General features: G+C 37.1%; 1 protein-coding gene across 1 annotated transcript in view; it reads left to right on the top strand.

Moving 5' to 3' along the window:
• The window catches only part of GPC5 (glypican 5), a 610423-nt gene that overhangs the window by 114528 nt on the left and 475266 nt on the right, over positions 1-20629 (top strand). The window contains exon 4 of the mRNA XM_088051284.1: positions 3872-4566. Within this exon, the coding sequence (XP_087907410.1) occupies positions 3872-4566 (695 nt within the window). The remainder of the gene's footprint in view (positions 1-3871; positions 4567-20629) is intronic.

The following is a 20629-nucleotide window of genomic DNA, read 5'->3' as shown; positions in this document are numbered from 1 at the left end:
AAACTGGATTTCTTTTTTGTTCTCTTTGTTCTAATAAACAAGGGATGTGTATGCTTCTCATTTTTATTTTAAACCCATTTATCCACTGGACTAATAGATATCTTGAAACTTCTTTACAATTTAGAACTACCCATGGCTCTCAAGAACTGAAAAGTTAAAGGAAGGGAAGAGAGCAAATCTTTTAAACAACGACCTGATAGCTGTTTTACATCTCTTTGTAATCACTTTGTTAAACACACTATCGAAAAATAATGTATATATGTACTGGTATGAAGTATCAGCTGAAAAAATGCTATACATAAAACAAACAAGTTCTAATTTACAAGTTTCCTAGCCTCATGTTTTGTTCTTACTAAAATCAGGAAGAGAAATATTATTGTTCTTTCAAAAAATTAATTGTTTAAAATATTGACAACCCTGAAATTTGATTTAGGAGTGTACAAATAATAGTTTTAACTGTTACCAAAGAAAAACAAAATTGATGTGTGATCTGTGGAAAAACACTAGACATTATTAATAGTAGGGTTATACAAAGTATAGGATATTGTATAGCAGTTAATATGAAGATTTCATAAATCATGGAGACGCTGACCCTGAAGATTAAAAAATAATTTGATAACAATAAAAAGAGCTTGTCTCGTTCATCTTATACTTAAAATGTATATGTAACAGATTTATACTGATTGAAAACTCATCACATCTCTTATGTTGCTGAGTAATTAATGCTGATTATGTTAGTCTCAGCCCATAGATTTAAAAGATAAACACACTGCTACAGCTTGCAGTATTGAACCAGTATAACTTGATTTGTCACTGAAGTATCAGAATGTGTTGTAAATGACATATATTGCCATCATAAGGTGTTCACAGGAGCTCTTCAATATTGAAAGTAAACATAGGTCTGATTTGCTGTCTGTCAGCAAATTTGCTGAGAGCAAAACAAATATCTGAAATAGCCATGGTTATAAAGTAGAAAATGAGCCAGTAGGGAAAAAAAAAAAAAAAAATTAAAAAATTCTGTAAGAAATCATAAAATGACAATTAAGCAGTATGAGGCAGAATTGTAAATACAAGTGGCCAATATCTTCACATCCTATTTAGAAAGGCAGAAATATTATGTAACTGATTATTGTACTCATTCATCTGGTGGTTGCTAAGGCACTAGGAATGTAGTTCAATACTGAAGATTTGTTATTGTTTATACCACATTGTAAAATCTATTGATTGTCCATATGCAGCATGATTTATTCTTTCAACTAATATTTGTGCACTTGGTAATAGGATACTGCAGCCATGGATTTTAACAGACATTTTAGATCATAGACTTCGTGGTTTCCATCTAGGAAAAATAATAATAAAAAAACTTGAACATTCTTCACATTTTATTATTTTAAACCATCTAAACCAAGAATCAGTTTTACTTAATTTTTTTGTCTTTGCTCTTCTGGGCTGCACCATGATTTTGTATGAAGAGTTGTCAAGTCTGTGATAACTACATATCTAGAATTTAGTTCAGTGGTCTCAGGACAGCCACCTAGTACCATTTTAAATGTAAAATGTTTATCAAGAGCCTACAGATATAAGACCTGCAGAACACACATGCCCTTTCGGACAGGCAAATAAAAATGGTATCTACCATTAAAAATGCTATCAAATACTCTTAGACAACTAAAGTTTCCATAGTAGGACTGCATGCTCTTTGCATTCCTTATTTCCCCCAATAAAAATGAGATGTATTATAATTACATATTTATTAATTTAGGGCTGTAATTTAGTTTCCCATGTACCTGTGCCTCCATGGGAGCTGCATGTCTAAACTGCCTGTACAGCTGGTGGAGATGTCATCCTTGGTTCAGGTGCATTAAAGTGGGCATCTTGATCAATTTAATCTGACCTGTCTGACTTGTTGTGCCACATTTGCTGCTCCAGAAGGGAATGGGTCTCCCATAGCTCAGGTATGAGGTGTGAGGCACTGGTGGTGTTGGGAGCTGCAAAGCTTCTCAGCTGGCACTTCTGCCTGTTAACTCACAGGATAAGCCCAAGAGGCTTTTCTGTGTTGAGTGGGTCTCCTTTGGTGGAAACATAGCTTTGTGAAGGGTACTGACTTCAGGAGTATGACTTTTGAAACAAATTAATCCCTTTGCTGAATCACTATGATATCTGGCATCTATGAATGATTATAGTGAAATTAATGTATGGAGAGGCTCACATGTGTATGTGACAGTGACATAGCAACAAAAAAAATCCAAAAACACACAAGTGGGACGCACTTTCTGACTCTTTACTGTGAGCTGTCAGCACTTTTTTTCCTACTTATGTGGATGCTGGAAGAATAGAAAAGAGAACAGCAAATTCAATTTAAGAGACATGAAATACGAAACTAAGATTTACAGAGGAAGTCCTATAGCAGAGGAATGATTGTTATTTATCTCATTTTTATTGGCGAGAGACTGAATGCAAAATATATGTGATCTTTTCAAAAAGCGTGCAATTTCAAGCTCTCTGCAATCATCAAGAATCCTTTCACTGGCCTGAACAAACTTTTTATTATTATATAAGGCACTTAAGCATAGGTATTTATTAAAGATGTGATAGCCAATCTTGTCTTTTTTACATTTATGCTAGTTTTCCTACTATACATTTCAGTCAATGACTGACCAGCAGACTTCAGATTGCTTCAGAAATTGCTTGACATAGTTTGACACTTTGATTCCGTCTGTATTTAACATCAATGTTTAGACAGTATTAACTGTATTTCATGCTTTTCCTTAATTTATTTTTACAGTCTTACTTAAAAATAAACATGAAAAAATACATGGATACTTGTAAAGCTTGAAGTCACTAACTAAATTGTAGCCATTTAGTGTATAAAATGGTTTAATATTTTTAATATGTCTGTCTGTGTTTCTATTCTCAACTCTAAGCTAAGTTTCTTTTTGATCCATATATTGCTTCATTGCCTTCCTTAAAATGCAACCTTCTCAGGCAGATCTAGGGAATTCCTCAATGTACACACTCTTCTTCTGCTTTGAAAACTGATGTTTTCTCTTACCTGCAAATCATAGGCCAAGTCAGGAAAGGATGTTTTTCCAGTATACTTAAACTGCTTTATTAAACACTGCTCAGTGTATTTAAGGATTACCACCTAAAACATGAAATGCAAGTTTTGTCCATTCAGGCTTTATTCATTACACAGTTCTTGAGGCTTAGCAAGGGATTATCCATCAGTTCCTGAGGAAAGCAGTTCTTGACCATACCAATTGACAGGCCAAACAGCACTGTTTAAAATCATGTTCTCACGTGTGTTTGGAACATCTGCTTCCTCTGGAAGACACAAAATAAAAACTGATCTTTAAGAGTTGAGTTTTAATAGAATTGTTGTTTATATTTTTTAATGTTACTTTTTCCAATCTATTTAGGATGGTAAGAGGAATGACTTGGAGTTAGTGAGAGCATTCAGCTGCTTATTGCAACTTGCAGAATGAGCTGTGAGATGAGAGAATGTGTTTATATACATAGACAGGTACAATAGGACTTTGCTGTATTTTGTAACTTAATAACTCAGCTTACAATTATTTCCTGTCATATTTTTTTTTTGTGTTTAATGTAATCAGCAAAGAAAACATGGATTATTAATTGTGTTGTAACATTACTTGTAAGCTGCTTCCCTATATAGAAAAGACAGTTGTAGTTTGTGAGAAGTTTGTCTCCTCAAAAATTCTAATGCAAAAGTTTGGGATATATGTAAATTGTCCTAATGTAACTGTTTGATGTTCTTACTCTAATTTCTTACTTTTTTAAACCTTAAAAATAATGATTGATTGATTGATTGACTTATTGATTGATTGATTGATTGACTGATTTATTGCAGAAACCTTTGAAATGCTTATCAGACTGGCTGAGAATTACACAAGCACACTTTTCTGCAGTGCATATAGAAACATGGCTGCTGAGGCTACTGTGCATGTGCAGGAGTTTTTCACAGATGTTGGACTCTTCTTATTTGGCACAGACATCAGCACAGAGGAATTTGTGAATAGATTTTTTGACACCCTGTTTCCAGTAGTCTACAACCATGTGATTAACCCTGGTCCGACTGACATTTCACTGGAATATGCGGAGTGCCTGCGAGCGGCAAGAAGAGACATCAGGCCTTTTGGCAACATCCCCAAAAAGGCCATAGGACAAATGGGAAGATCACTCTTACCCAGCCGGACTTTCTTGCAGGCTCTGAATTTGGGGATCGAAGTGATCAATACAACGGATCACCTGCGCTTCTCCAAAGACTGCAGCAGAGCTTTGCTGAGAATGCAGTACTGCCCACACTGCCAGGGGCTGACGCTGACCAAGCCCTGCATGGGCTACTGCCTCAACATCATCCGAGGCTGCCTGGCTGACGTAGCAGAAGTTGATCTCCACTGGCGGGAGTATATCCAGTCCCTGGAGGAGCTCTCCAGAACCCTGAGTGGAGCACACGGCATTGAGCACGTGCTGCTGAACTTCCATTCCCTTGTTCATGATGCTCTGGTACAGGCTCGGATCAACGGGCCAGAATTATCTGAGCAGGTAAGACACTGGTTTTATCCACACTTGGGGTAAACTTGACAGTAGGAGAAGTATCACTGATAGCTGCTATTTCTCCAGCCATTTTTATGGTGAGGAATACATTTGTATGTGAGTTCAGCCTTATTTGACTAAGCAATTTCTGGGAGCACAAAAAGTACTTTTCACGAACATAAGTAAGTTGTTTAATTGTTATCTTAAGTGCACATTATGATAAATGTCAACAATCCTTATTTTAGATACCAGTGCCGCACCTTGAACCTATGACTTTGCATATATTATTTCCATAATTTTGTATGTTCAGAGGAAGCAGCACAGTACATTTGTAACATGAAGTAAGTCCTTCCTTACACTTAAAAGGAAAAAAAAAAGTTGTGTGAGAGCTCTCTTAGCTGTGAATGTGTGAAGTGAAGAATTTTAGGATACTGCATGGAAAGTGGAAACTATTTAACTACACTGTAGGGAAAAATGCTAGTATATATGCTAATTTATGAGGGTAAATACCAAAATCTGAATTTTCCTTGTATATATTTAATCCACAATTTTTCTCTGTATTCTTACATGCAGACTTCACTGACAGTGGCATATTCTGTATTAAGTGCTGGATCAGATAGCTTGGTTTGGGGAGATGCCTTTAGTTTTACAGTACATCCTAAGGAGGGTGTCCCTGTGCTGTGACGTCAGCTGAGATGCAGGAGCACTCCTAGGACTGCCTCAATATGTGATTAGCTGAAGTTAAAGCAGTGTCTTCTGGTAAGCAGCTGACATGACCTCTGACAAAAAACAACTTGGCCTAATACAATAAATAGAGGTTTCTTCATTTCTTTCTAAGACTCAGAGTCTGATATAATGGGTTCTTCATGCTGCTGTAGTCAGTGAATAATAGGGTTAATTTCTACAAATTTCCCACTTTATCACGTTATACCAGCCGGCTTCCTGAGCCATAATATCCTGCTGCTCAACTTCCTTGAGAAAAGCTGTCATTTTTTTGGAAAGGGGTTTTTCACTAACAGTTTGACTCAAAGTGGCTCACTGATGTCTCTCTAATTACCAAATTATTTCAGATCTACTGCTACCTTTTAGGGAAATACGCTGTTGCTCCTTTGATTTCTGTGGGATCTTCTTTGCCTACCATTTTCAGGAACAAGCTAGAACAAGCAAGTAAATGTTCAAGGGAAGGACTTGTGTTTCCTACTTCATCCTGGGTCATTTAATTTGAAAAGTTTTAGACTTGGATTTCCAACAGTGAATTGTCATTGCCCCAGACTTAAAAATCTCTCAGCACACTCATGTTTTCAAAATGAAAATTTTTACAGTTCAAAATAGTGTATTTCACTGAATTTTAGTAAAAAATAGTCAGTGAAGAGCCCTCCGCTCAGTGTTTTTGCTTAATGAAAATTCCATATAGATCCAAAATAAAGGGCTTTATTTTGATTTTCCTGAAAACTCCATGCCTTCCTTCTCCCTGTTCTTCATTCAATGTAAGGAGTACTAAAATTTCTTATGTAATGATATTTGTTGCCAGTGTGTTTGTTCAAAGATCATGTGCTTACTAATGTTGAGTTATAATCATCAGATAGAGAAGCATTTCCCAGCTTCAAAATCCACATCATTCATTTTTGACTCCAACTGCACCAGAGCTACGTATCTCTTTCACCTAATTTCTCTCTTATAATTGACCGGTCCTTTCTCTCTTTGAACACTAATTTGGTCAAATAAGATAATAATGCAATGATCCCTTGAAACATGGTGATCTAGTCAGTATATTTAATATTTTCCCATTTATTAGGTATCAAGACTTAATTCTGAAATGTAGTAAATACAGTCTTACAGCTTTAAGAGGCAGAGGACAGGAATTTCATTGAAATTGTCTCATTAATATTTATTTTAACTTCAGAGTGACTCATGAACTGTTTCAGGTTTTGATAAGCAATTAATGCATCAGTGACTCTAACAGACAGAAAAGATGATTATGAGCAAGCAAATAATGGTTTGTTAGGCACGCAGCAGTCTCTGCTGTTTTAAAAGAGAATTTCATTACATTTTGTGAGTTTTAAAGAAGCAAACAGAAAAAAAAAATCTAAATGTTTGGAAGGATCATATATAATTATGCAAGTGTTAGTGTGAGAATCTACAGAGTATCCTGCTTAATGATACATGTAGTTGTGCAGTCTTTTTATTCATTCATGGTTATGTTTGTGTAAATAACCATATGTAAAGAATTTTTTCTAACACTTTGCAGGAGTATTTAAATCTGATGTATATTCATGCTCTGAGTTCTGTGTGGCTGGAAAGAACATTAATGCCTATATAGCACGGCTTCCTTTTACAAAACTCTTTTTTTCTAGTAATTTACAGTTTGTTCCCTTTTATGCTGGGTCAGCAGAGCAGTGCCACTTTGTGTCCATCTGGAATTTATCTTTCTCTTTCTTCTTACTGTTTCAAAATCTCCTTCAATTCCTGCCTCCCACAGCTCTGCTGACTGACAAATAAGTGCAGCACCTGTTCATCATCTCAATACCTGTGCATTATTTGTTGCTATTCTGCAGAATCTAGTGGAGTTGTGTGGGTTGTGCAACTATTCACGAATTTATGTATTTTCACACCTACATATTGTCATACATTTAATGCCACTTCTGTTCCTGAAATCTATACATGCCCATATATTGCACAGTGCATAAGGTACCTTATGCTTTTTAGCTGGAACAGAAATTTTTTAGCCAACATTTGTGTGAATGCTCGTACAGATATAGTGTAAGAGAGGTTGAAGAGAGCTGCACCATATAAAATGAGAACAGTGTGCATTATTAGGATAACCTGAAGAAGGTGGTATGTAGCGCATGTAGCACAGCTAAAAGTGCCCGTTGTTACAGATAACCTTGCAGACTCATCATGTGCTTCTTTTGTGCTCGGCCCAAGTTGCCACATGCTGGTCTCTGAGCTTGTGTATAGCCAAGGAAATCCCGCTGGAGGGTACTGTACAGCCTGATGAATGCACAAGAACTTTATGACACATTTAAGCCTTAAGTACATGTAAAAAACCCCAAACCAAACCAAAGCACCACAAAAAACCAAAAAAAAACCAAAAAACCCATGGAAATTTGCTTAGAAGTTACAATAAATTGTTTCAGGTCACCCCCATTCTGTTATCAATGTTAAGACAGGAGGACAAAGAGAAATTTTAGCAAGATTTAAAAAGTTTTGCTGTGGATGGAGCCTACTATCCCCAGCATAAGAGCATTTTCCACTCCCTTTATGTATGGATTAATGTCACAGCCCCAGGCCACGGAGGAGCAGCCTCCTGTGTCACAGTGTGATTCAACAGCAGTTTAAGCCAGTCTCACCCTGGATTGTCCAAGTCCTGTTCTGGCACCAGCCTCAGCTCTCTGCTCCCACCCCTTTGCCTCCGTGCATGCTACCCTGGCAGCTGAAAGTCAAGCTGTTTGAGGGAGTGTCTGTGCTCTCAGCCAGTTTTGTTTTGCTGTTTGAAGACTTGTGCTTCCATGCATTGGGTAACCCTCAAGTGAGAGGTTCACTGGAGTGGGACAAACAGAGGTCCTGAGAGTAGGGGAAATGGGTCTGAGGTCAGTCAAAAGATGAAGGAAAAGGGGGAAGAAAAGAAGAGAAAGCTAAAATTCTCAGGGCTTTATAGTTAAATCTTCCCTGCAAACTTTGCATATGGGTTTTGTTCTTGACTCCCAAAAGATCAATGGTGTCTGAGTTTAATATTGAATAAAAGAGATGAAAAGAATATTGATTAGTTGTTCATTGGCTATTCTGAGCACTGAAGATTTTGGGATCTGAAGGAAAATTAAGTATGTGACCGTGATGCTAAAAGATACATATGCATATAAAATGTGGGAATCAGAAACACAAAATAAAAAAAATAAGATCACACAAATTCTGGCATTTCCTTATTTTGAAAGTGAGGAATCTGTGCTACAGGTTTTGTAAAATTCTTGCATGTACTTTTATATGTAATGTAAGCCTACAAAAATTCAGAATGGGATTTTCAAAAGCACAGTGTCTTCACTGTGCTCTGAGAGTTCTCAAAACAGTTGGAGACAACAAAATTATAAAAATTGTGGAAGCTCTCAAGTCCTTTAATCTCAGTCTAATCCTGAAAGAATATCTAATTTATGTGTCTTCTGAAAAATAGGCATAATTATATTCTATTAAGAGATACTTTTGTCTTGTTTTTTTTTTTTAATCAGCTGTCTAATACTGGAAAGAAAGCAAGATCTTTCTCGTGGCATAGAATGCTAGCAGAAAAAAGAATTTAATAAACTTTATTTAAAGGTTTATTTTTCTTCCTGGAATTGACTAGGTATAAAAAGCTAGAATTGCTGTAATAAAGTGATGTCTTCAAAGAGAGTAAGAAGGATGATACAGGCAAATACAGGTTAGTCAACCTTACCTCCATCCATTGAAAGGTGATAGAGTCTAATCCTGGAAACTATATTCCAAACAAAGGGAGAAAATGTTGATTTGGAGTAATGATTAATGTACTTGACACCCTTAATAGTAGAGCCATATTGATAGGTTATGGGTAGAGCAATGGATGATGTCTACCTCACCTTTACCAAAGCCTTTGTTGTTGTCTCCTACAACATGTTCAAATATAAACTGTCAAAATGCACAGTGAGGAAGACTGAAAAATGGATGGGTGGCTGGGCCCAAAGGATTGTCACCAGTAGCACAAAGTACAGCTGGAGACCAGTCATTGGTGCTCTGACCCCCGGCTGTTGATACTGGGGCAGATACTCTTTAATGTCTTCATTAATGGACGGGGTAATAGTACAGCTTACCCTCAGCAAGTTTGCAGATAGTACAAAACTGGGAGGAGTAGCTGACACACCAAATGGTTGTGCCATTCAGAGGGACCTTGGCAGGCTAAAGAATTGACCTGAGAGGAATCTGATGAAGTTCAACAAAGGGAAATGAAAAGTCCTTTACCTGGGGAGGAATAGCCCCATGCATCAACAGCTGCTGGAGGCTGACTGACTGGGAAGAAAGGGCATGAGGCTCCTGGAGAACACCAAGTTGAATATGAGAAATGCAGTAAAGAAGTCCAACAGCCTCCTGGGTTTCATTAGGAAAAGCACTGCCAGCAGTTTGAGGGAGGTGATCCATTTCTTCTCAGTGAGACCTCCTCTGAAGTGCTCTGTCTGGTTCTGGGCTGCCCAGTATGAGAAAGTTATGGAGTGACTGGAGTCCAGCCACAAAGATGCATATGAGACTGGAGCATCTCCTATATATGGAGAGGCTGAGGAAGATGGGGTTGTTAAGCCTGGAGAAGAAAAGGCTCAGGGGGAATATTATGAATGTGTATAAATACATGGTATCAGCCACTGAAGAGGAAAAAGCCAAGCTGTTTTCAGCCTTGCTCACTGACTAGGCAAGAGGCAATGGGCATGAAATTGTACAAAATGGGCTGTCCATAGAGGTTTTAGAGTTTCCATCTTTGGAAATACTCAAAACCCAACTAGACATGAACCTGGACAACCAGCTGTATCTGACCCTGATTGCATTAGGGATGTTGGACTATGCAGTCTCAAAAAATCTCTCCTAAATAAATATGATTCTTTGAAATTGTTTGGAAGGTGGTTGCATCAGAGGAATATTCTTAACTGAGGAGCTAACCATCTTCTACTCGGTAACTGTGGTGGGATAGGACCCACATAGAGGGATCATGGACAGGGCAAGAACGTACCCTGTTTGTGGTGTGTTAGTGAAGGATGTGGGCACAGGCTTCATCTCATGGCTGGTGAACATTACATGTAAGCGTGTTGCTAAAACATCTTTCACAAGTCTGTATGCACTATCTATTTATTTCATAGATCTTTGGTCAAAGCAAAAGAATGAATTGCTCTTTATACAATCTCTAAGCATGGATAAAATTCCCCACAACAGGATGATAATTTTGAGACTAATGAAGTGATAGCCTGGAGGTTCTCAAAGGAAGTGGTAGCCAAGCTACTACTCAACAGTAGTACTTCTGTGCTTAACAAAAGTGGAGGTATTGGTGATAAGCTATGGAGGGAAAATGAGTTTTGGTTTAGAGATTGGACAGATACTACCTAATTCTGACATTGTGGGAAAATTATATTATTTCTGTCACCAAACTATCTATCTGGACTTCTCCTTGTACTCCTTTAACTTTCAGAGAGTGTATGTTCCCATTACCAATTTGTAAAAGACAACCCCTTCATACTTTGAAGAAAGACCAAAAAAACTCCAAACCCCTATCTTTTTCAGCAAAGCAGGTTTTGGAATAAAATTGTGGAATTCTGCCTGAAGCTTTTGGCATATGACTGTGCCATCATAACTTTGCTGAATTTAAATTACTTGATACATTGATTCATTGATGAATTTAAATTACTTCACAAAATCGATAGAAACTCAGTTGTGAAAACTGCTGAACAATAATTGGATTTAAAGTCTAATACAGCTGTGTTCAAAAAGAAGGTTCCTGCTTCAGCTAACACAGAGTTGAAGACCATCACCTTCCCGTTCTCTCCATTCATTTATGCATCCAGCCATATCTGTAAAAAAACTGTACTACTTGTATGGTACAGCATAGCATATTTATATAATGGCATATTTTTATAATGCCATACATATGTCATTTTTTTAATGCAACATGAAGTAAGTCTATTGCAGTCATGACCTCCGTCAAATTCCCATTTTTGTAGTGTTGTATTTCACTTCCCCGTTGTTTCATCATGGAAAAGCTTCTTGCATCTATCAAAAAGTTTTCTTCTGGAGCTAAGTTGGGTTTTGTTCATCAGAAAAGAGAATGGAGAACTTTGAAAACAAAGTGAAAATCACCAAATAAAGTGTTTATGGCTTGTTTCTAACTAATGAAAAGTTGTTTTTGTTAAATAGTAGGCTTTATTCCTACCTGAAGATACTTAGCAATTGGACAGCTCTTCCCATCTCTTTTTGTTTGATCCATCCTTTCTATATATTTCAGTACCTTTCATTTACTAAGGTCTGAAGTGTTACCCTCTTTTCTGGTATTTGTACCACACACTACATATTACTACAAGTTCCTATGTTGGTTTTTTTTTGTGGCTGAAATCAGTGTTTATTCAATAACAGGAAGATGCCTGCTACATTTAACATAAAAATCGTGGTAATCACAAGTCAGAACATTTTGTTGTTGGAATGGCAGTTGTATGCCATGTTGCTGGATCATCCTCAAAATTGGTGTCCTTTTACACTGCCATTGTTTTACTTTTTTCTAATGTGTAGGAATAGGGCTTGAAATCATGCACAGAATATTGGCAGAAGCAATAATATTTGCATAGCTATGTGCACATTGTGGAGAAAATGGGTGTTAGGGTTATGATCTGGTCCTTCGATATAGCAAGGCATTGTACTCAAATGCAAATTGGAAAGACAAAATGTATAGACATTTCTGGACAAACACTTGATACTATCCTGTTTGTCTTTTATGTTAAGATTTATGTTACACTGGGAGATGTGTGGCAAACACTGGAAGCACTTGTTTCCGTCAACATTTTAAGCATAGTAGCAGAACATGAAACCATGAAACCACAACTATCGAAACAAAATCAGTTGCTATCTTCCTCAGCTTTTCAGAATTTAAATATATGTTATCTCAGCTTTTGGTACCACTTTCAAGGTAGATCCTTTCCTATTCCACTTCTTTTTCCGCCAATTTTCTTTTCATTTGTGAAAATGATAGAGGAGATATTTCTCACTGTTGGTGAGAAGATGTTCAAATCCAGTGTCAAGTTCACATCTCACACTTTCCTGAAAAGTGTTTTTTAAAATTCATTTGTCAAATTGTCCAGATTCCTCCCTTGTGACTCCCACAGTGGAGTTACTTGTATGGGCTGAAGTTTGCACTGGCATTACAGACTGACAATAATCCCCAGTCCCTGAGCCCCCTGCAGTACTTAGGGACTGAGGGGCAACAGAAGAGCTAGAAATGAAGGAATGAGATTTACCTTGAGATGGAGGAGATAGGAAAAGGGTGTTTCTAGTCTGAATTTTGTGTCCCACTGTTGTAGTCTATTTTTATTTGCTATATATTTAGTCTTCCCCAAACTAAGGCCATGACATTAACTGGTGAATGATCTTGTGTTAATCTCAACCCACAAGCTTTTTCTTCTTATTTTTGTCCCCTGATTCTTTAGAGGAGGGGGAGTGAGAGAGCAGCTGGGTGGGCCTTTGGCTCTTAGCCAAGTCCACACCACCACAGTTATCAACACACACGCATGCCTTTGGCAAGCAGTGCTGAGTAGTACAGGTTTACATGAGATATGTTCAATCTAGAATGCCAAGTAAATAATGTAGGAATATATCATAGCGCGCATTATGCATTTGTATTTAATGTGTTTCGAATGGTTCAATTTTGCTGCTTTTCTTTTTTAAGATAGAGGTCTGTTATGTCAGGAAGGCATAGGATCTTTAATATACCTTCCCTTTTCTTTTTTTTTTTTTTTTTTTTTATATAATAGAAGATTAGGTGAAATTTGGGCAAAATGCACAGATCTGAAATGGCTTTTCTCTTTCCAGTGACTGCATGGGGACTCAGAGGTCTGAAAAATGCAGAGTAAGCAGTCTGGGCTGCCATCATGGACTGGGTTTAGGTGATATGTTAGATCTAACTCTGCTTGGCACAGTGGCAGGTTTGTCTCATTGTGCCTACTGGGCTCTTGGACTGAAGGTGAGGAAGGTTCTCTGGGGGACTGAAAACTCTGTGATCTGATTCTTCATATTTGCAAAAAGAGAAGGAAGGAGACTTCTCACTCCTTCCCCAAAGCTGAGTAGAAGGCATGAACAAGTGTGAAGAATACTAACAATCCTTTCTGTAAGCTGTGTATGTGTTTTTTCTCTGCTCTTCATTTTTCATTGTGAAACAGAGTAACTTCACAAAGAGAGGGGTACTGAGCTGAGCAGACTTTGGTATCTTAGCTGGCTTTTAAATCACTACCAACCCTATATAATGAAAAACATTTTTAAGCATAAATCCAGAGATTTTGAAGCAAATGAGCTTTTTGGACTGTTTTGGTTCATACTTGAACATGTATGAATTAGTGACCATCTTGAACATTGCTGAAAATCTTCAAAGAAAACTGGTTTTCCCAGCTTCGAAGAAGAGAGTGAGGAAGTACTGTAACACTTACTATACAGATACAGAAAGCAGAAACACTGATCTTGTAAGCTGCAGTTTGAGATGGGGAAGAAACACATAGGTTCTCTGAAATACTAACTATATAGTGGGCTTTTCCTCCTTTTTTTCAGATGTTTTTTGATTCTTATTATCATGAAAAGGTGACCCTCCAGTTATAGAGAGTTATTGACAGTGTCTAATGCTAAATGAAATAATGCATTATGACTGTTAATTTAAGTGGACATGATTTTATTAACTTTCTTTAGTTATGGAATTTTGCTAACAAAACTGCTCTGCTCTTCACAATTTTGCAACATAAATTCCAGCCTGCAAGAAGGTGTAAATACATTGTGCAGATATGCTGATGGAGCCACCTTGGTTTGCTTTCACTAGTTCGTCACGTATTGTAAATTGAAATACGTTTTTTGTTTTGAGTTATGTGCCTGATAAAGGTTATGGAGCCCCAGTTCTGCTTTCATTGATAATCACACTTCTAATGAATTTCTTTTGGTTTACACAGATGACCCTCGATAGTCTTAGACCTAGATTTAAAGAACAATTCTGCCTGTGTCCTACAAGACAGTACAATATTATCCCTCTATGTTAGAGCTGTATTTACTGGGCACACAGAATAAAGAGTAATGAAGTATATTTGGACCACAAGAAAGCATAAATAAATCATTCAAACTACACACAAGCAGTTGATCTTTGGGAAGGGCTACTGTCGGTTTTATATAATTTCTTTCTGGAGGAGAACCACAGAGTGAAGTTTTCAATGAACATAAATGAAACACCTTGGCATCCGCTGAAGCAGTCTTGGATTGGGAGAGCTGGCAGCCTCTCATAAGAAGCAGTTTTTGTTGAACTGCCTTTGAAGAGTTTGAACTGGCAGTGCTGTGTTCTGGCTACAGGGTAACTTGGCTGAGAACATTCGGATTTCCCCTGACATTAAGTCATTTAAAGTAAAAAAAAAGAAAAATCATTTCCTTCCCTCCCAGCTCCATTCAGGGGGAGAAAGTATTTTTACTGCCAGACTTGCTGAGTGTTAGTCCCTCATGAATGGAACAGCAGAATTAAAACCATTTATAATTTTAGTAATTAAAGACCAGAAGACACAAATTAAAAGTATATTAAGTACCTCGTATTTAGTGGGCTCTTAGATTTCTTTTTGTAATCCCAAACATGCAAAATTATGAAGGAAAGCAGAGATAATTAAACACTGACAAGATATGAGAACAGTCTCAGGACTTTCAAGAACTTGGACAGGATTACTGATTTTGGTAAATGTAGTAGGAGGAGGAGGATATGAGTCTCAACCATGTGAAAGTTGGGGACTGTGACTTCTAGAATCCAACAGCTTGAACAGCAGTCTTTTACAAAACCTTATGAAAAAAATCTGATTATCAAAAGCTGGTTTCCAAACTCTTTGCATTTTTGTCTCTTTCCTTGGTCTTGGATGAAGATTTTGTTGACTCACGGAATGGTTTGCATTGCAAGGAGCTTTAAAGATCATCTAGTTCCACCCCCTTGCAATGGACAGGGACTCTTTCCAATAGACCAGATGTTCAAGGTCCCATCCAGCCTGGCCTTGAATACTTCCAGGTATGGGGCATTTCCCCATGGCTGTGGTGCTGCATAGTGCCAAACCAAGTGGAATTATTAGTTCAGTATCTCCAAGTTGTACTTCAATTTATATATCACAGAAAATTACTTTCCTTTTATTTCCAACATATAATCCTTCAATTTTATTCCTGAGGAGGCTACCACTGCCTTGCTGGTGGGTGTACATTCTGTACATCTGCAGCTTACTTTTACTCAATACCACCTGGTTGGGTTTGAGCTTGAAACCCTTCCAACTCTAGTCTCTTGAAAAATTATAACTGCGCATTTTCATGTATCACCTGAAATTTCAGTTTAAATTGTGAATAAAATTTCTTTGAAAATATCATTAGCTGGCAAGTCTATTTAAGATTTGTCTTTCAGGGGATTCTAAATTGTTTAGTAATTTGAGCAAGCATTCTAAGTGTCATCTTTGCTCTCTAATTCTCTAGGCTTTTGTTCACAATGTTTTCCTCTTCACTTGTCATGGACTTCTGCAAATTCTCTAAAATGCTTAAGTGTAGGTATGAATTTTGTAATTTTCCACTGTAACTCCAGAACTTGCTTATTTCTCTATGTCTGAGACATATTGTTAGAGTCAAGTAGTCACAAATAAAGAAGACAAAATTTGCAAAGAAGGCAAAGAAAATAACACAATTTGTTCACGGTTTTCCTGAGTAGCACACCAGTCTCACCAGTACTTCACCAGTCTCTCCTCACATTAATGATTAAATTTTAATGATTAAATGTTTTTCCTGTTCTGAATGGAAAAACAGACAATTATTACCTCATGCAAGGTTTTCAAAACCTTGGAACTTGTCTCGATAGGGAATACTTTAATTTCCCTTGCCATGTGCACCCTCTCATATATCAAAATGCATTTTTCTTTTAAATAGAAGTTTGAGATTAAATGAGCAACTGTTCCAAGAAAGAAAAAAACCAAAACAACAAAACCAAAACCCCCCAAAGCAATAAAAGGCTGCTGAAGTGCTTGGGAATACTGAAATACTGATGCTCCCTCTCGTGGTTTAGCTGAAACAAAACAAACTAAGGAAGCCATAACAGTTTAATACATTGTTTCCCTTGATCAATACCTTTGGTAGTTTGATTAGAAATCTGGTGCTGGAAATGCCGGTGGCTCACCAAGAATATGTTTCTAAAAGAAAGTATTCCTTGGGTATTTCTAGAAAGAAAAAAATTTAAAAAAAGTTAAACACAATTTCATTTGTAACAAATGTATTTGCAACCAGCCTGATATTTCATTCTGGCTTTGTTTTAGGGTTATTAGATTTCAGCTGTCTATTAGCTCATGAGTGTTTGAGGGGTTTTAACTGTAAGGACTATGGGAAGTTTACAGTCTGACAACTAGAACTGAAAGCCACCAGACTAATCACTAACTAAAACTTGTATTAAATAAAAATCAGACTATGGCATAGGTAGTCACTTAGACTGTACTGTGCATCAAGGAACAGGGGAGAAGACGCCTCTCTGGGTCCAAAACCTCTTGGTCTTTTACTCAGATCTGGCTGGGTATCAGAATCAGGAGTCTGAAAGCTGTCTTTTCCTTTATTTAAAGATTTCCTTTGACTCTTCCATGTTTGTTTTGGTAAGTTTAGGAAACAATGTAAATTTTTGATACATATATGTATATATCTTTAGGATTTCCTAGCGATAAATTGAGTATATGTCAGGTTTTAACTAGATTGATCCAGTCTCTCAGATCTGCAAGGCATCGGTGTGGTTATGGTCCATGCAGGCATTAAGACTTGAGTCTACTGAGACTTGGTAAATCTAGTTTGAAGTGCATCACAGGACTGTGCATTGTTTGCTTACATCATTTGATGTAAAATAATTTCAATAGAAATGCTGAAGTCAGAAAGAACCATTTGCATAGTGGGAAGAAGAGCAAAAGGCACAAACCAAAACTGAAACAAAGAATGTGTCACATTTCTCATACTGAGTGTCTGAACTTAGAGGATAGTGTCTGACCATTATTGATATGATGCTCCCATCATTTTGCACTCCTTTTTAAATACAAAGGTTTATAATGATCCAGTTTTCCAAACTGTGAGTAATCAGATAGATATTCTAAGGAATCACACCAAGCAAAATCAAACTGTCGTAAAGTTCACGTGTGGCACTAATTGCAATTTAACTGCATGGTTATTACAAGAGCTTTTAATTAACTCAGTCATCATACTGTGGCATACAAATCGTGCATAATAGCAGCATGCTGACTATAATGACAATAGGTTTGTCTGAACTGTGAAAATCAGGAGTTTTATAATTTTCTGAGGTTTCTTTTTATGCCCTTAAATATTGTGTGGTATTTAAGAACATTTCAAAAAAGAGGAAAAAAAAGAAAGAAAAAATCCCAGCAAGTTTCTGAGGCTTGCCTGTTTTAAAATTTTGTGGAAGTCTTTTATTCTTCCTGAAATTCAGTAGGAGGTATCTCAATGAACTGTTTTTCTGATGATTTTTCAGTTTCACTTTTTTTTCTTCATCCCCTTTGAGGATCATTTTACACACTGTTTTTGAACACAAGAAGAATGCTGTTTGTGGAAACATTCAGAGGAAATCCCATTCCAGTGAAGCTGAAAGACAGTAAGAATACATTCTGATGAGATACTGCTGCAAAATGGTCATTTATTAGTTCAGGAGGGTAGTGAGAGCATTGCTCTTCTCTCAAAGTTACGATTCCAGTCTCTCAAGACTGGCAGTGATAGCACTGAATGATTTCTCAATTGGAAGGTTAACTTTGCATTCCAAAGACTAAGAATTAAGAAACAATATAGCTAATGGATATAGTTGCAGTCCGTCAGAAAATGCAAGAAATACAATTAGGTGGTGTTAGGCTCACCACATGTACTTCTTCCTGTAGATATAAAGAATGCGTTAAAAATTAATACAAAGCAGACATTATTATGGAAGCTGTATTTATCTGGTTTTTAGAGTTTCACCAGCCCTGTACTGGGAAATGAAATACTGGCATATTTGAGTTATAAATTATTTGGCTCACAGACAGAACAAGCACCTGAAGGCAAGACAACAGTACATGACATTTGCATGTGCACAAGTTTACTGCAGAAGCCAGGTGATAGATAATGAAGACTGGGCTAGTGAGGGAGGCAAAAGTAAATTTTCATGCACATAAAGTTAATGACATAAAAGTGACAGACACTACAGAACAGTTAAAAATCCCCAGGCTGGGTTCAGCTGGGTGAGCAAAATGAGCATGATGTACCAAACACAGAAAGAAGAACCAACACTGCACAAAGCCAGTGGTCCCAGAGGTTTAAATATCACAGATATGAGAAAGGTAACAGAGATGCTGACATCACCACTGTAAAATGCTGAAGTAGCTCGTCCTTCAGAATCTGTGTCTGAAAAAATGACTGCTAAAGAGCTGATTTTGTACTGCTGCTGTGATCAACACAGCTGATTTCTCAGTAGTATGATTACTGTCACGCATATCTTTGTGAGAATGGCAGAGGTGTATGTGGTGCTTTTTTGTAATGGTTTTTATTAGAATTTTCAGAATTTCCCAACACTGGGGAAAAAATCAGTTCTTAAAAAGACATTTCAGATAATTACTGGTTTTTATTTTATTTTTATATTTAAAGTTTACCTAGCATTAATTTTTAAGAAAGTTTTTGTATTGGAAACTAATGTTTGTATTTACATGTATCAGTGAATGCAAATTTCCAAGTATTGCAAATGCATTTCTTGAGACATTGACTCAAAGTGAACAGAGGAAGGCTGTTAGACAGTATTTTGAAACAACTGTTTATGTACAGCACATATAAAACAAGTACCATCCATATTCCAAGTCACTATGACCTCAAAAAAATTAATTTTTGTTCATTTTAATCAGATAAAAATATGATGAGACTTTATTGCACATTCAAGAAATACGGATAGATGTGGATTCTCTTGTTTTCCTAGTGAACATGAATATGTGTATGAGTTTTTTTCAGTTTATTATAGGTGGAACCAATTTTTTTTTTTTCCCTTTTTTTCCCTTGAAGGACTGGTAGTCATCTGCTCAGGGGCTCCATTAGCCAGCAAGTCATTTCCACCCTGTTTCTCCTCTCCCCACAGGCTCTCACCCTGCAGTCAGGCTCTGCAAGTGCCTGGACAGCAAAGGTGCCTTGTTCAGATGTGCAAGGCACCTGAGACCTACAACACCCTATACACCTGACCCAGGCCTGTCCTGAGACAGAGCCTGCTTCCCAAACATCTGGATCTGACTCTCACTCTCTTATTTTTATTCTTGGTAAAACAAAGAGTAGCAGAAGAGTGTATGGGAAACTGGAACTGAGGCTGCTTGAACAATCAGTTGCTTTGTCATAAAAGCTGATCATAAGCATAATGCTCCCTGTGTCACATCAGTGAGCATAAAAGAATATGATAAAAGTGAGACAAGTAAAATGATGGAAACATTTTGTGTCTCTGGTATATAAATCTCCATTATATTTGCATAGAGTGGCTGATGGGATATGCTGCTGCAGAGGCTGGAACTGAAGGAACAAACTTGCATAAGGATGCATGAAGCGTAGAAAAAGTGTAGAAACTTAGAAGGGGGGAAATGTGGAGTCCAGTTAAGCTGGTGGAATATGACTTAATATGTTCTGAAGAAGTAATGGGGGCAATAGTATGAGGGAGGTTTGAAACTGAGTTTGAGGACAAGAAGGAATGTGGTAAGATGCTGTCCAAGGAATCACTGCCTCTAAGAAGAAACTGTGAAATGAATGCCTCAAGTGATGTTCAAAGTGTAATCCCTTAAAGGACATTAGTCATATGTCCAGAGATCATTGTCTTGCAGGTAAATTCCTGTGTTTCATTTGAAGGGGGACTAAAGTATAACTTGGCTGCCTGAGTTGTGACTTGTGAACCACGGCCTAAAAGGACTATTCATTTTCAACTTTACCTTCAATTTCAAATCATAAGGTGAACACTATTTCTTATGTAGTAATAATGCTGATTATTTCTTCTTTTCTCTGCCCTAAGCAAGTGCATTCAATGAGTCTTTCATTATCACCACGTACAACATGCTTGACAGAAAACTCATTAAAATTAGGTGTGTTTATTCTATTTTAAATTTTAAATGTATTTCTTAACTAGCTCTAAAGGAGTTCTTGCTTGGAAAGATGGTCCCTACAACTTGCACTTCTTTCTTTAGTGCATGATGATAACTTGAAAATGAGATTTATTTGCTGTCTCTGTTCTTAAATGTGGGGATATAAAAAGCAATAGGAAACAGTAATTCTTGTTGTGTAGCATACATGCTCTTTCCTTCACATGGTAGCATTTTGAATA

The sequence above is a fragment of the Pseudopodoces humilis genome, chromosome 2 (assembly GCF_049639895.1).
Source record: "Pseudopodoces humilis isolate 2021_Gansu_Grassland_sample_001 chromosome 2, ASM4963989v1, whole genome shotgun sequence".
Lineage (NCBI taxonomy): Eukaryota > Metazoa > Chordata > Aves > Passeriformes > Paridae > Pseudopodoces > Pseudopodoces humilis.
This window is presented reverse-complemented; position numbering and strand designations above follow the sequence as displayed.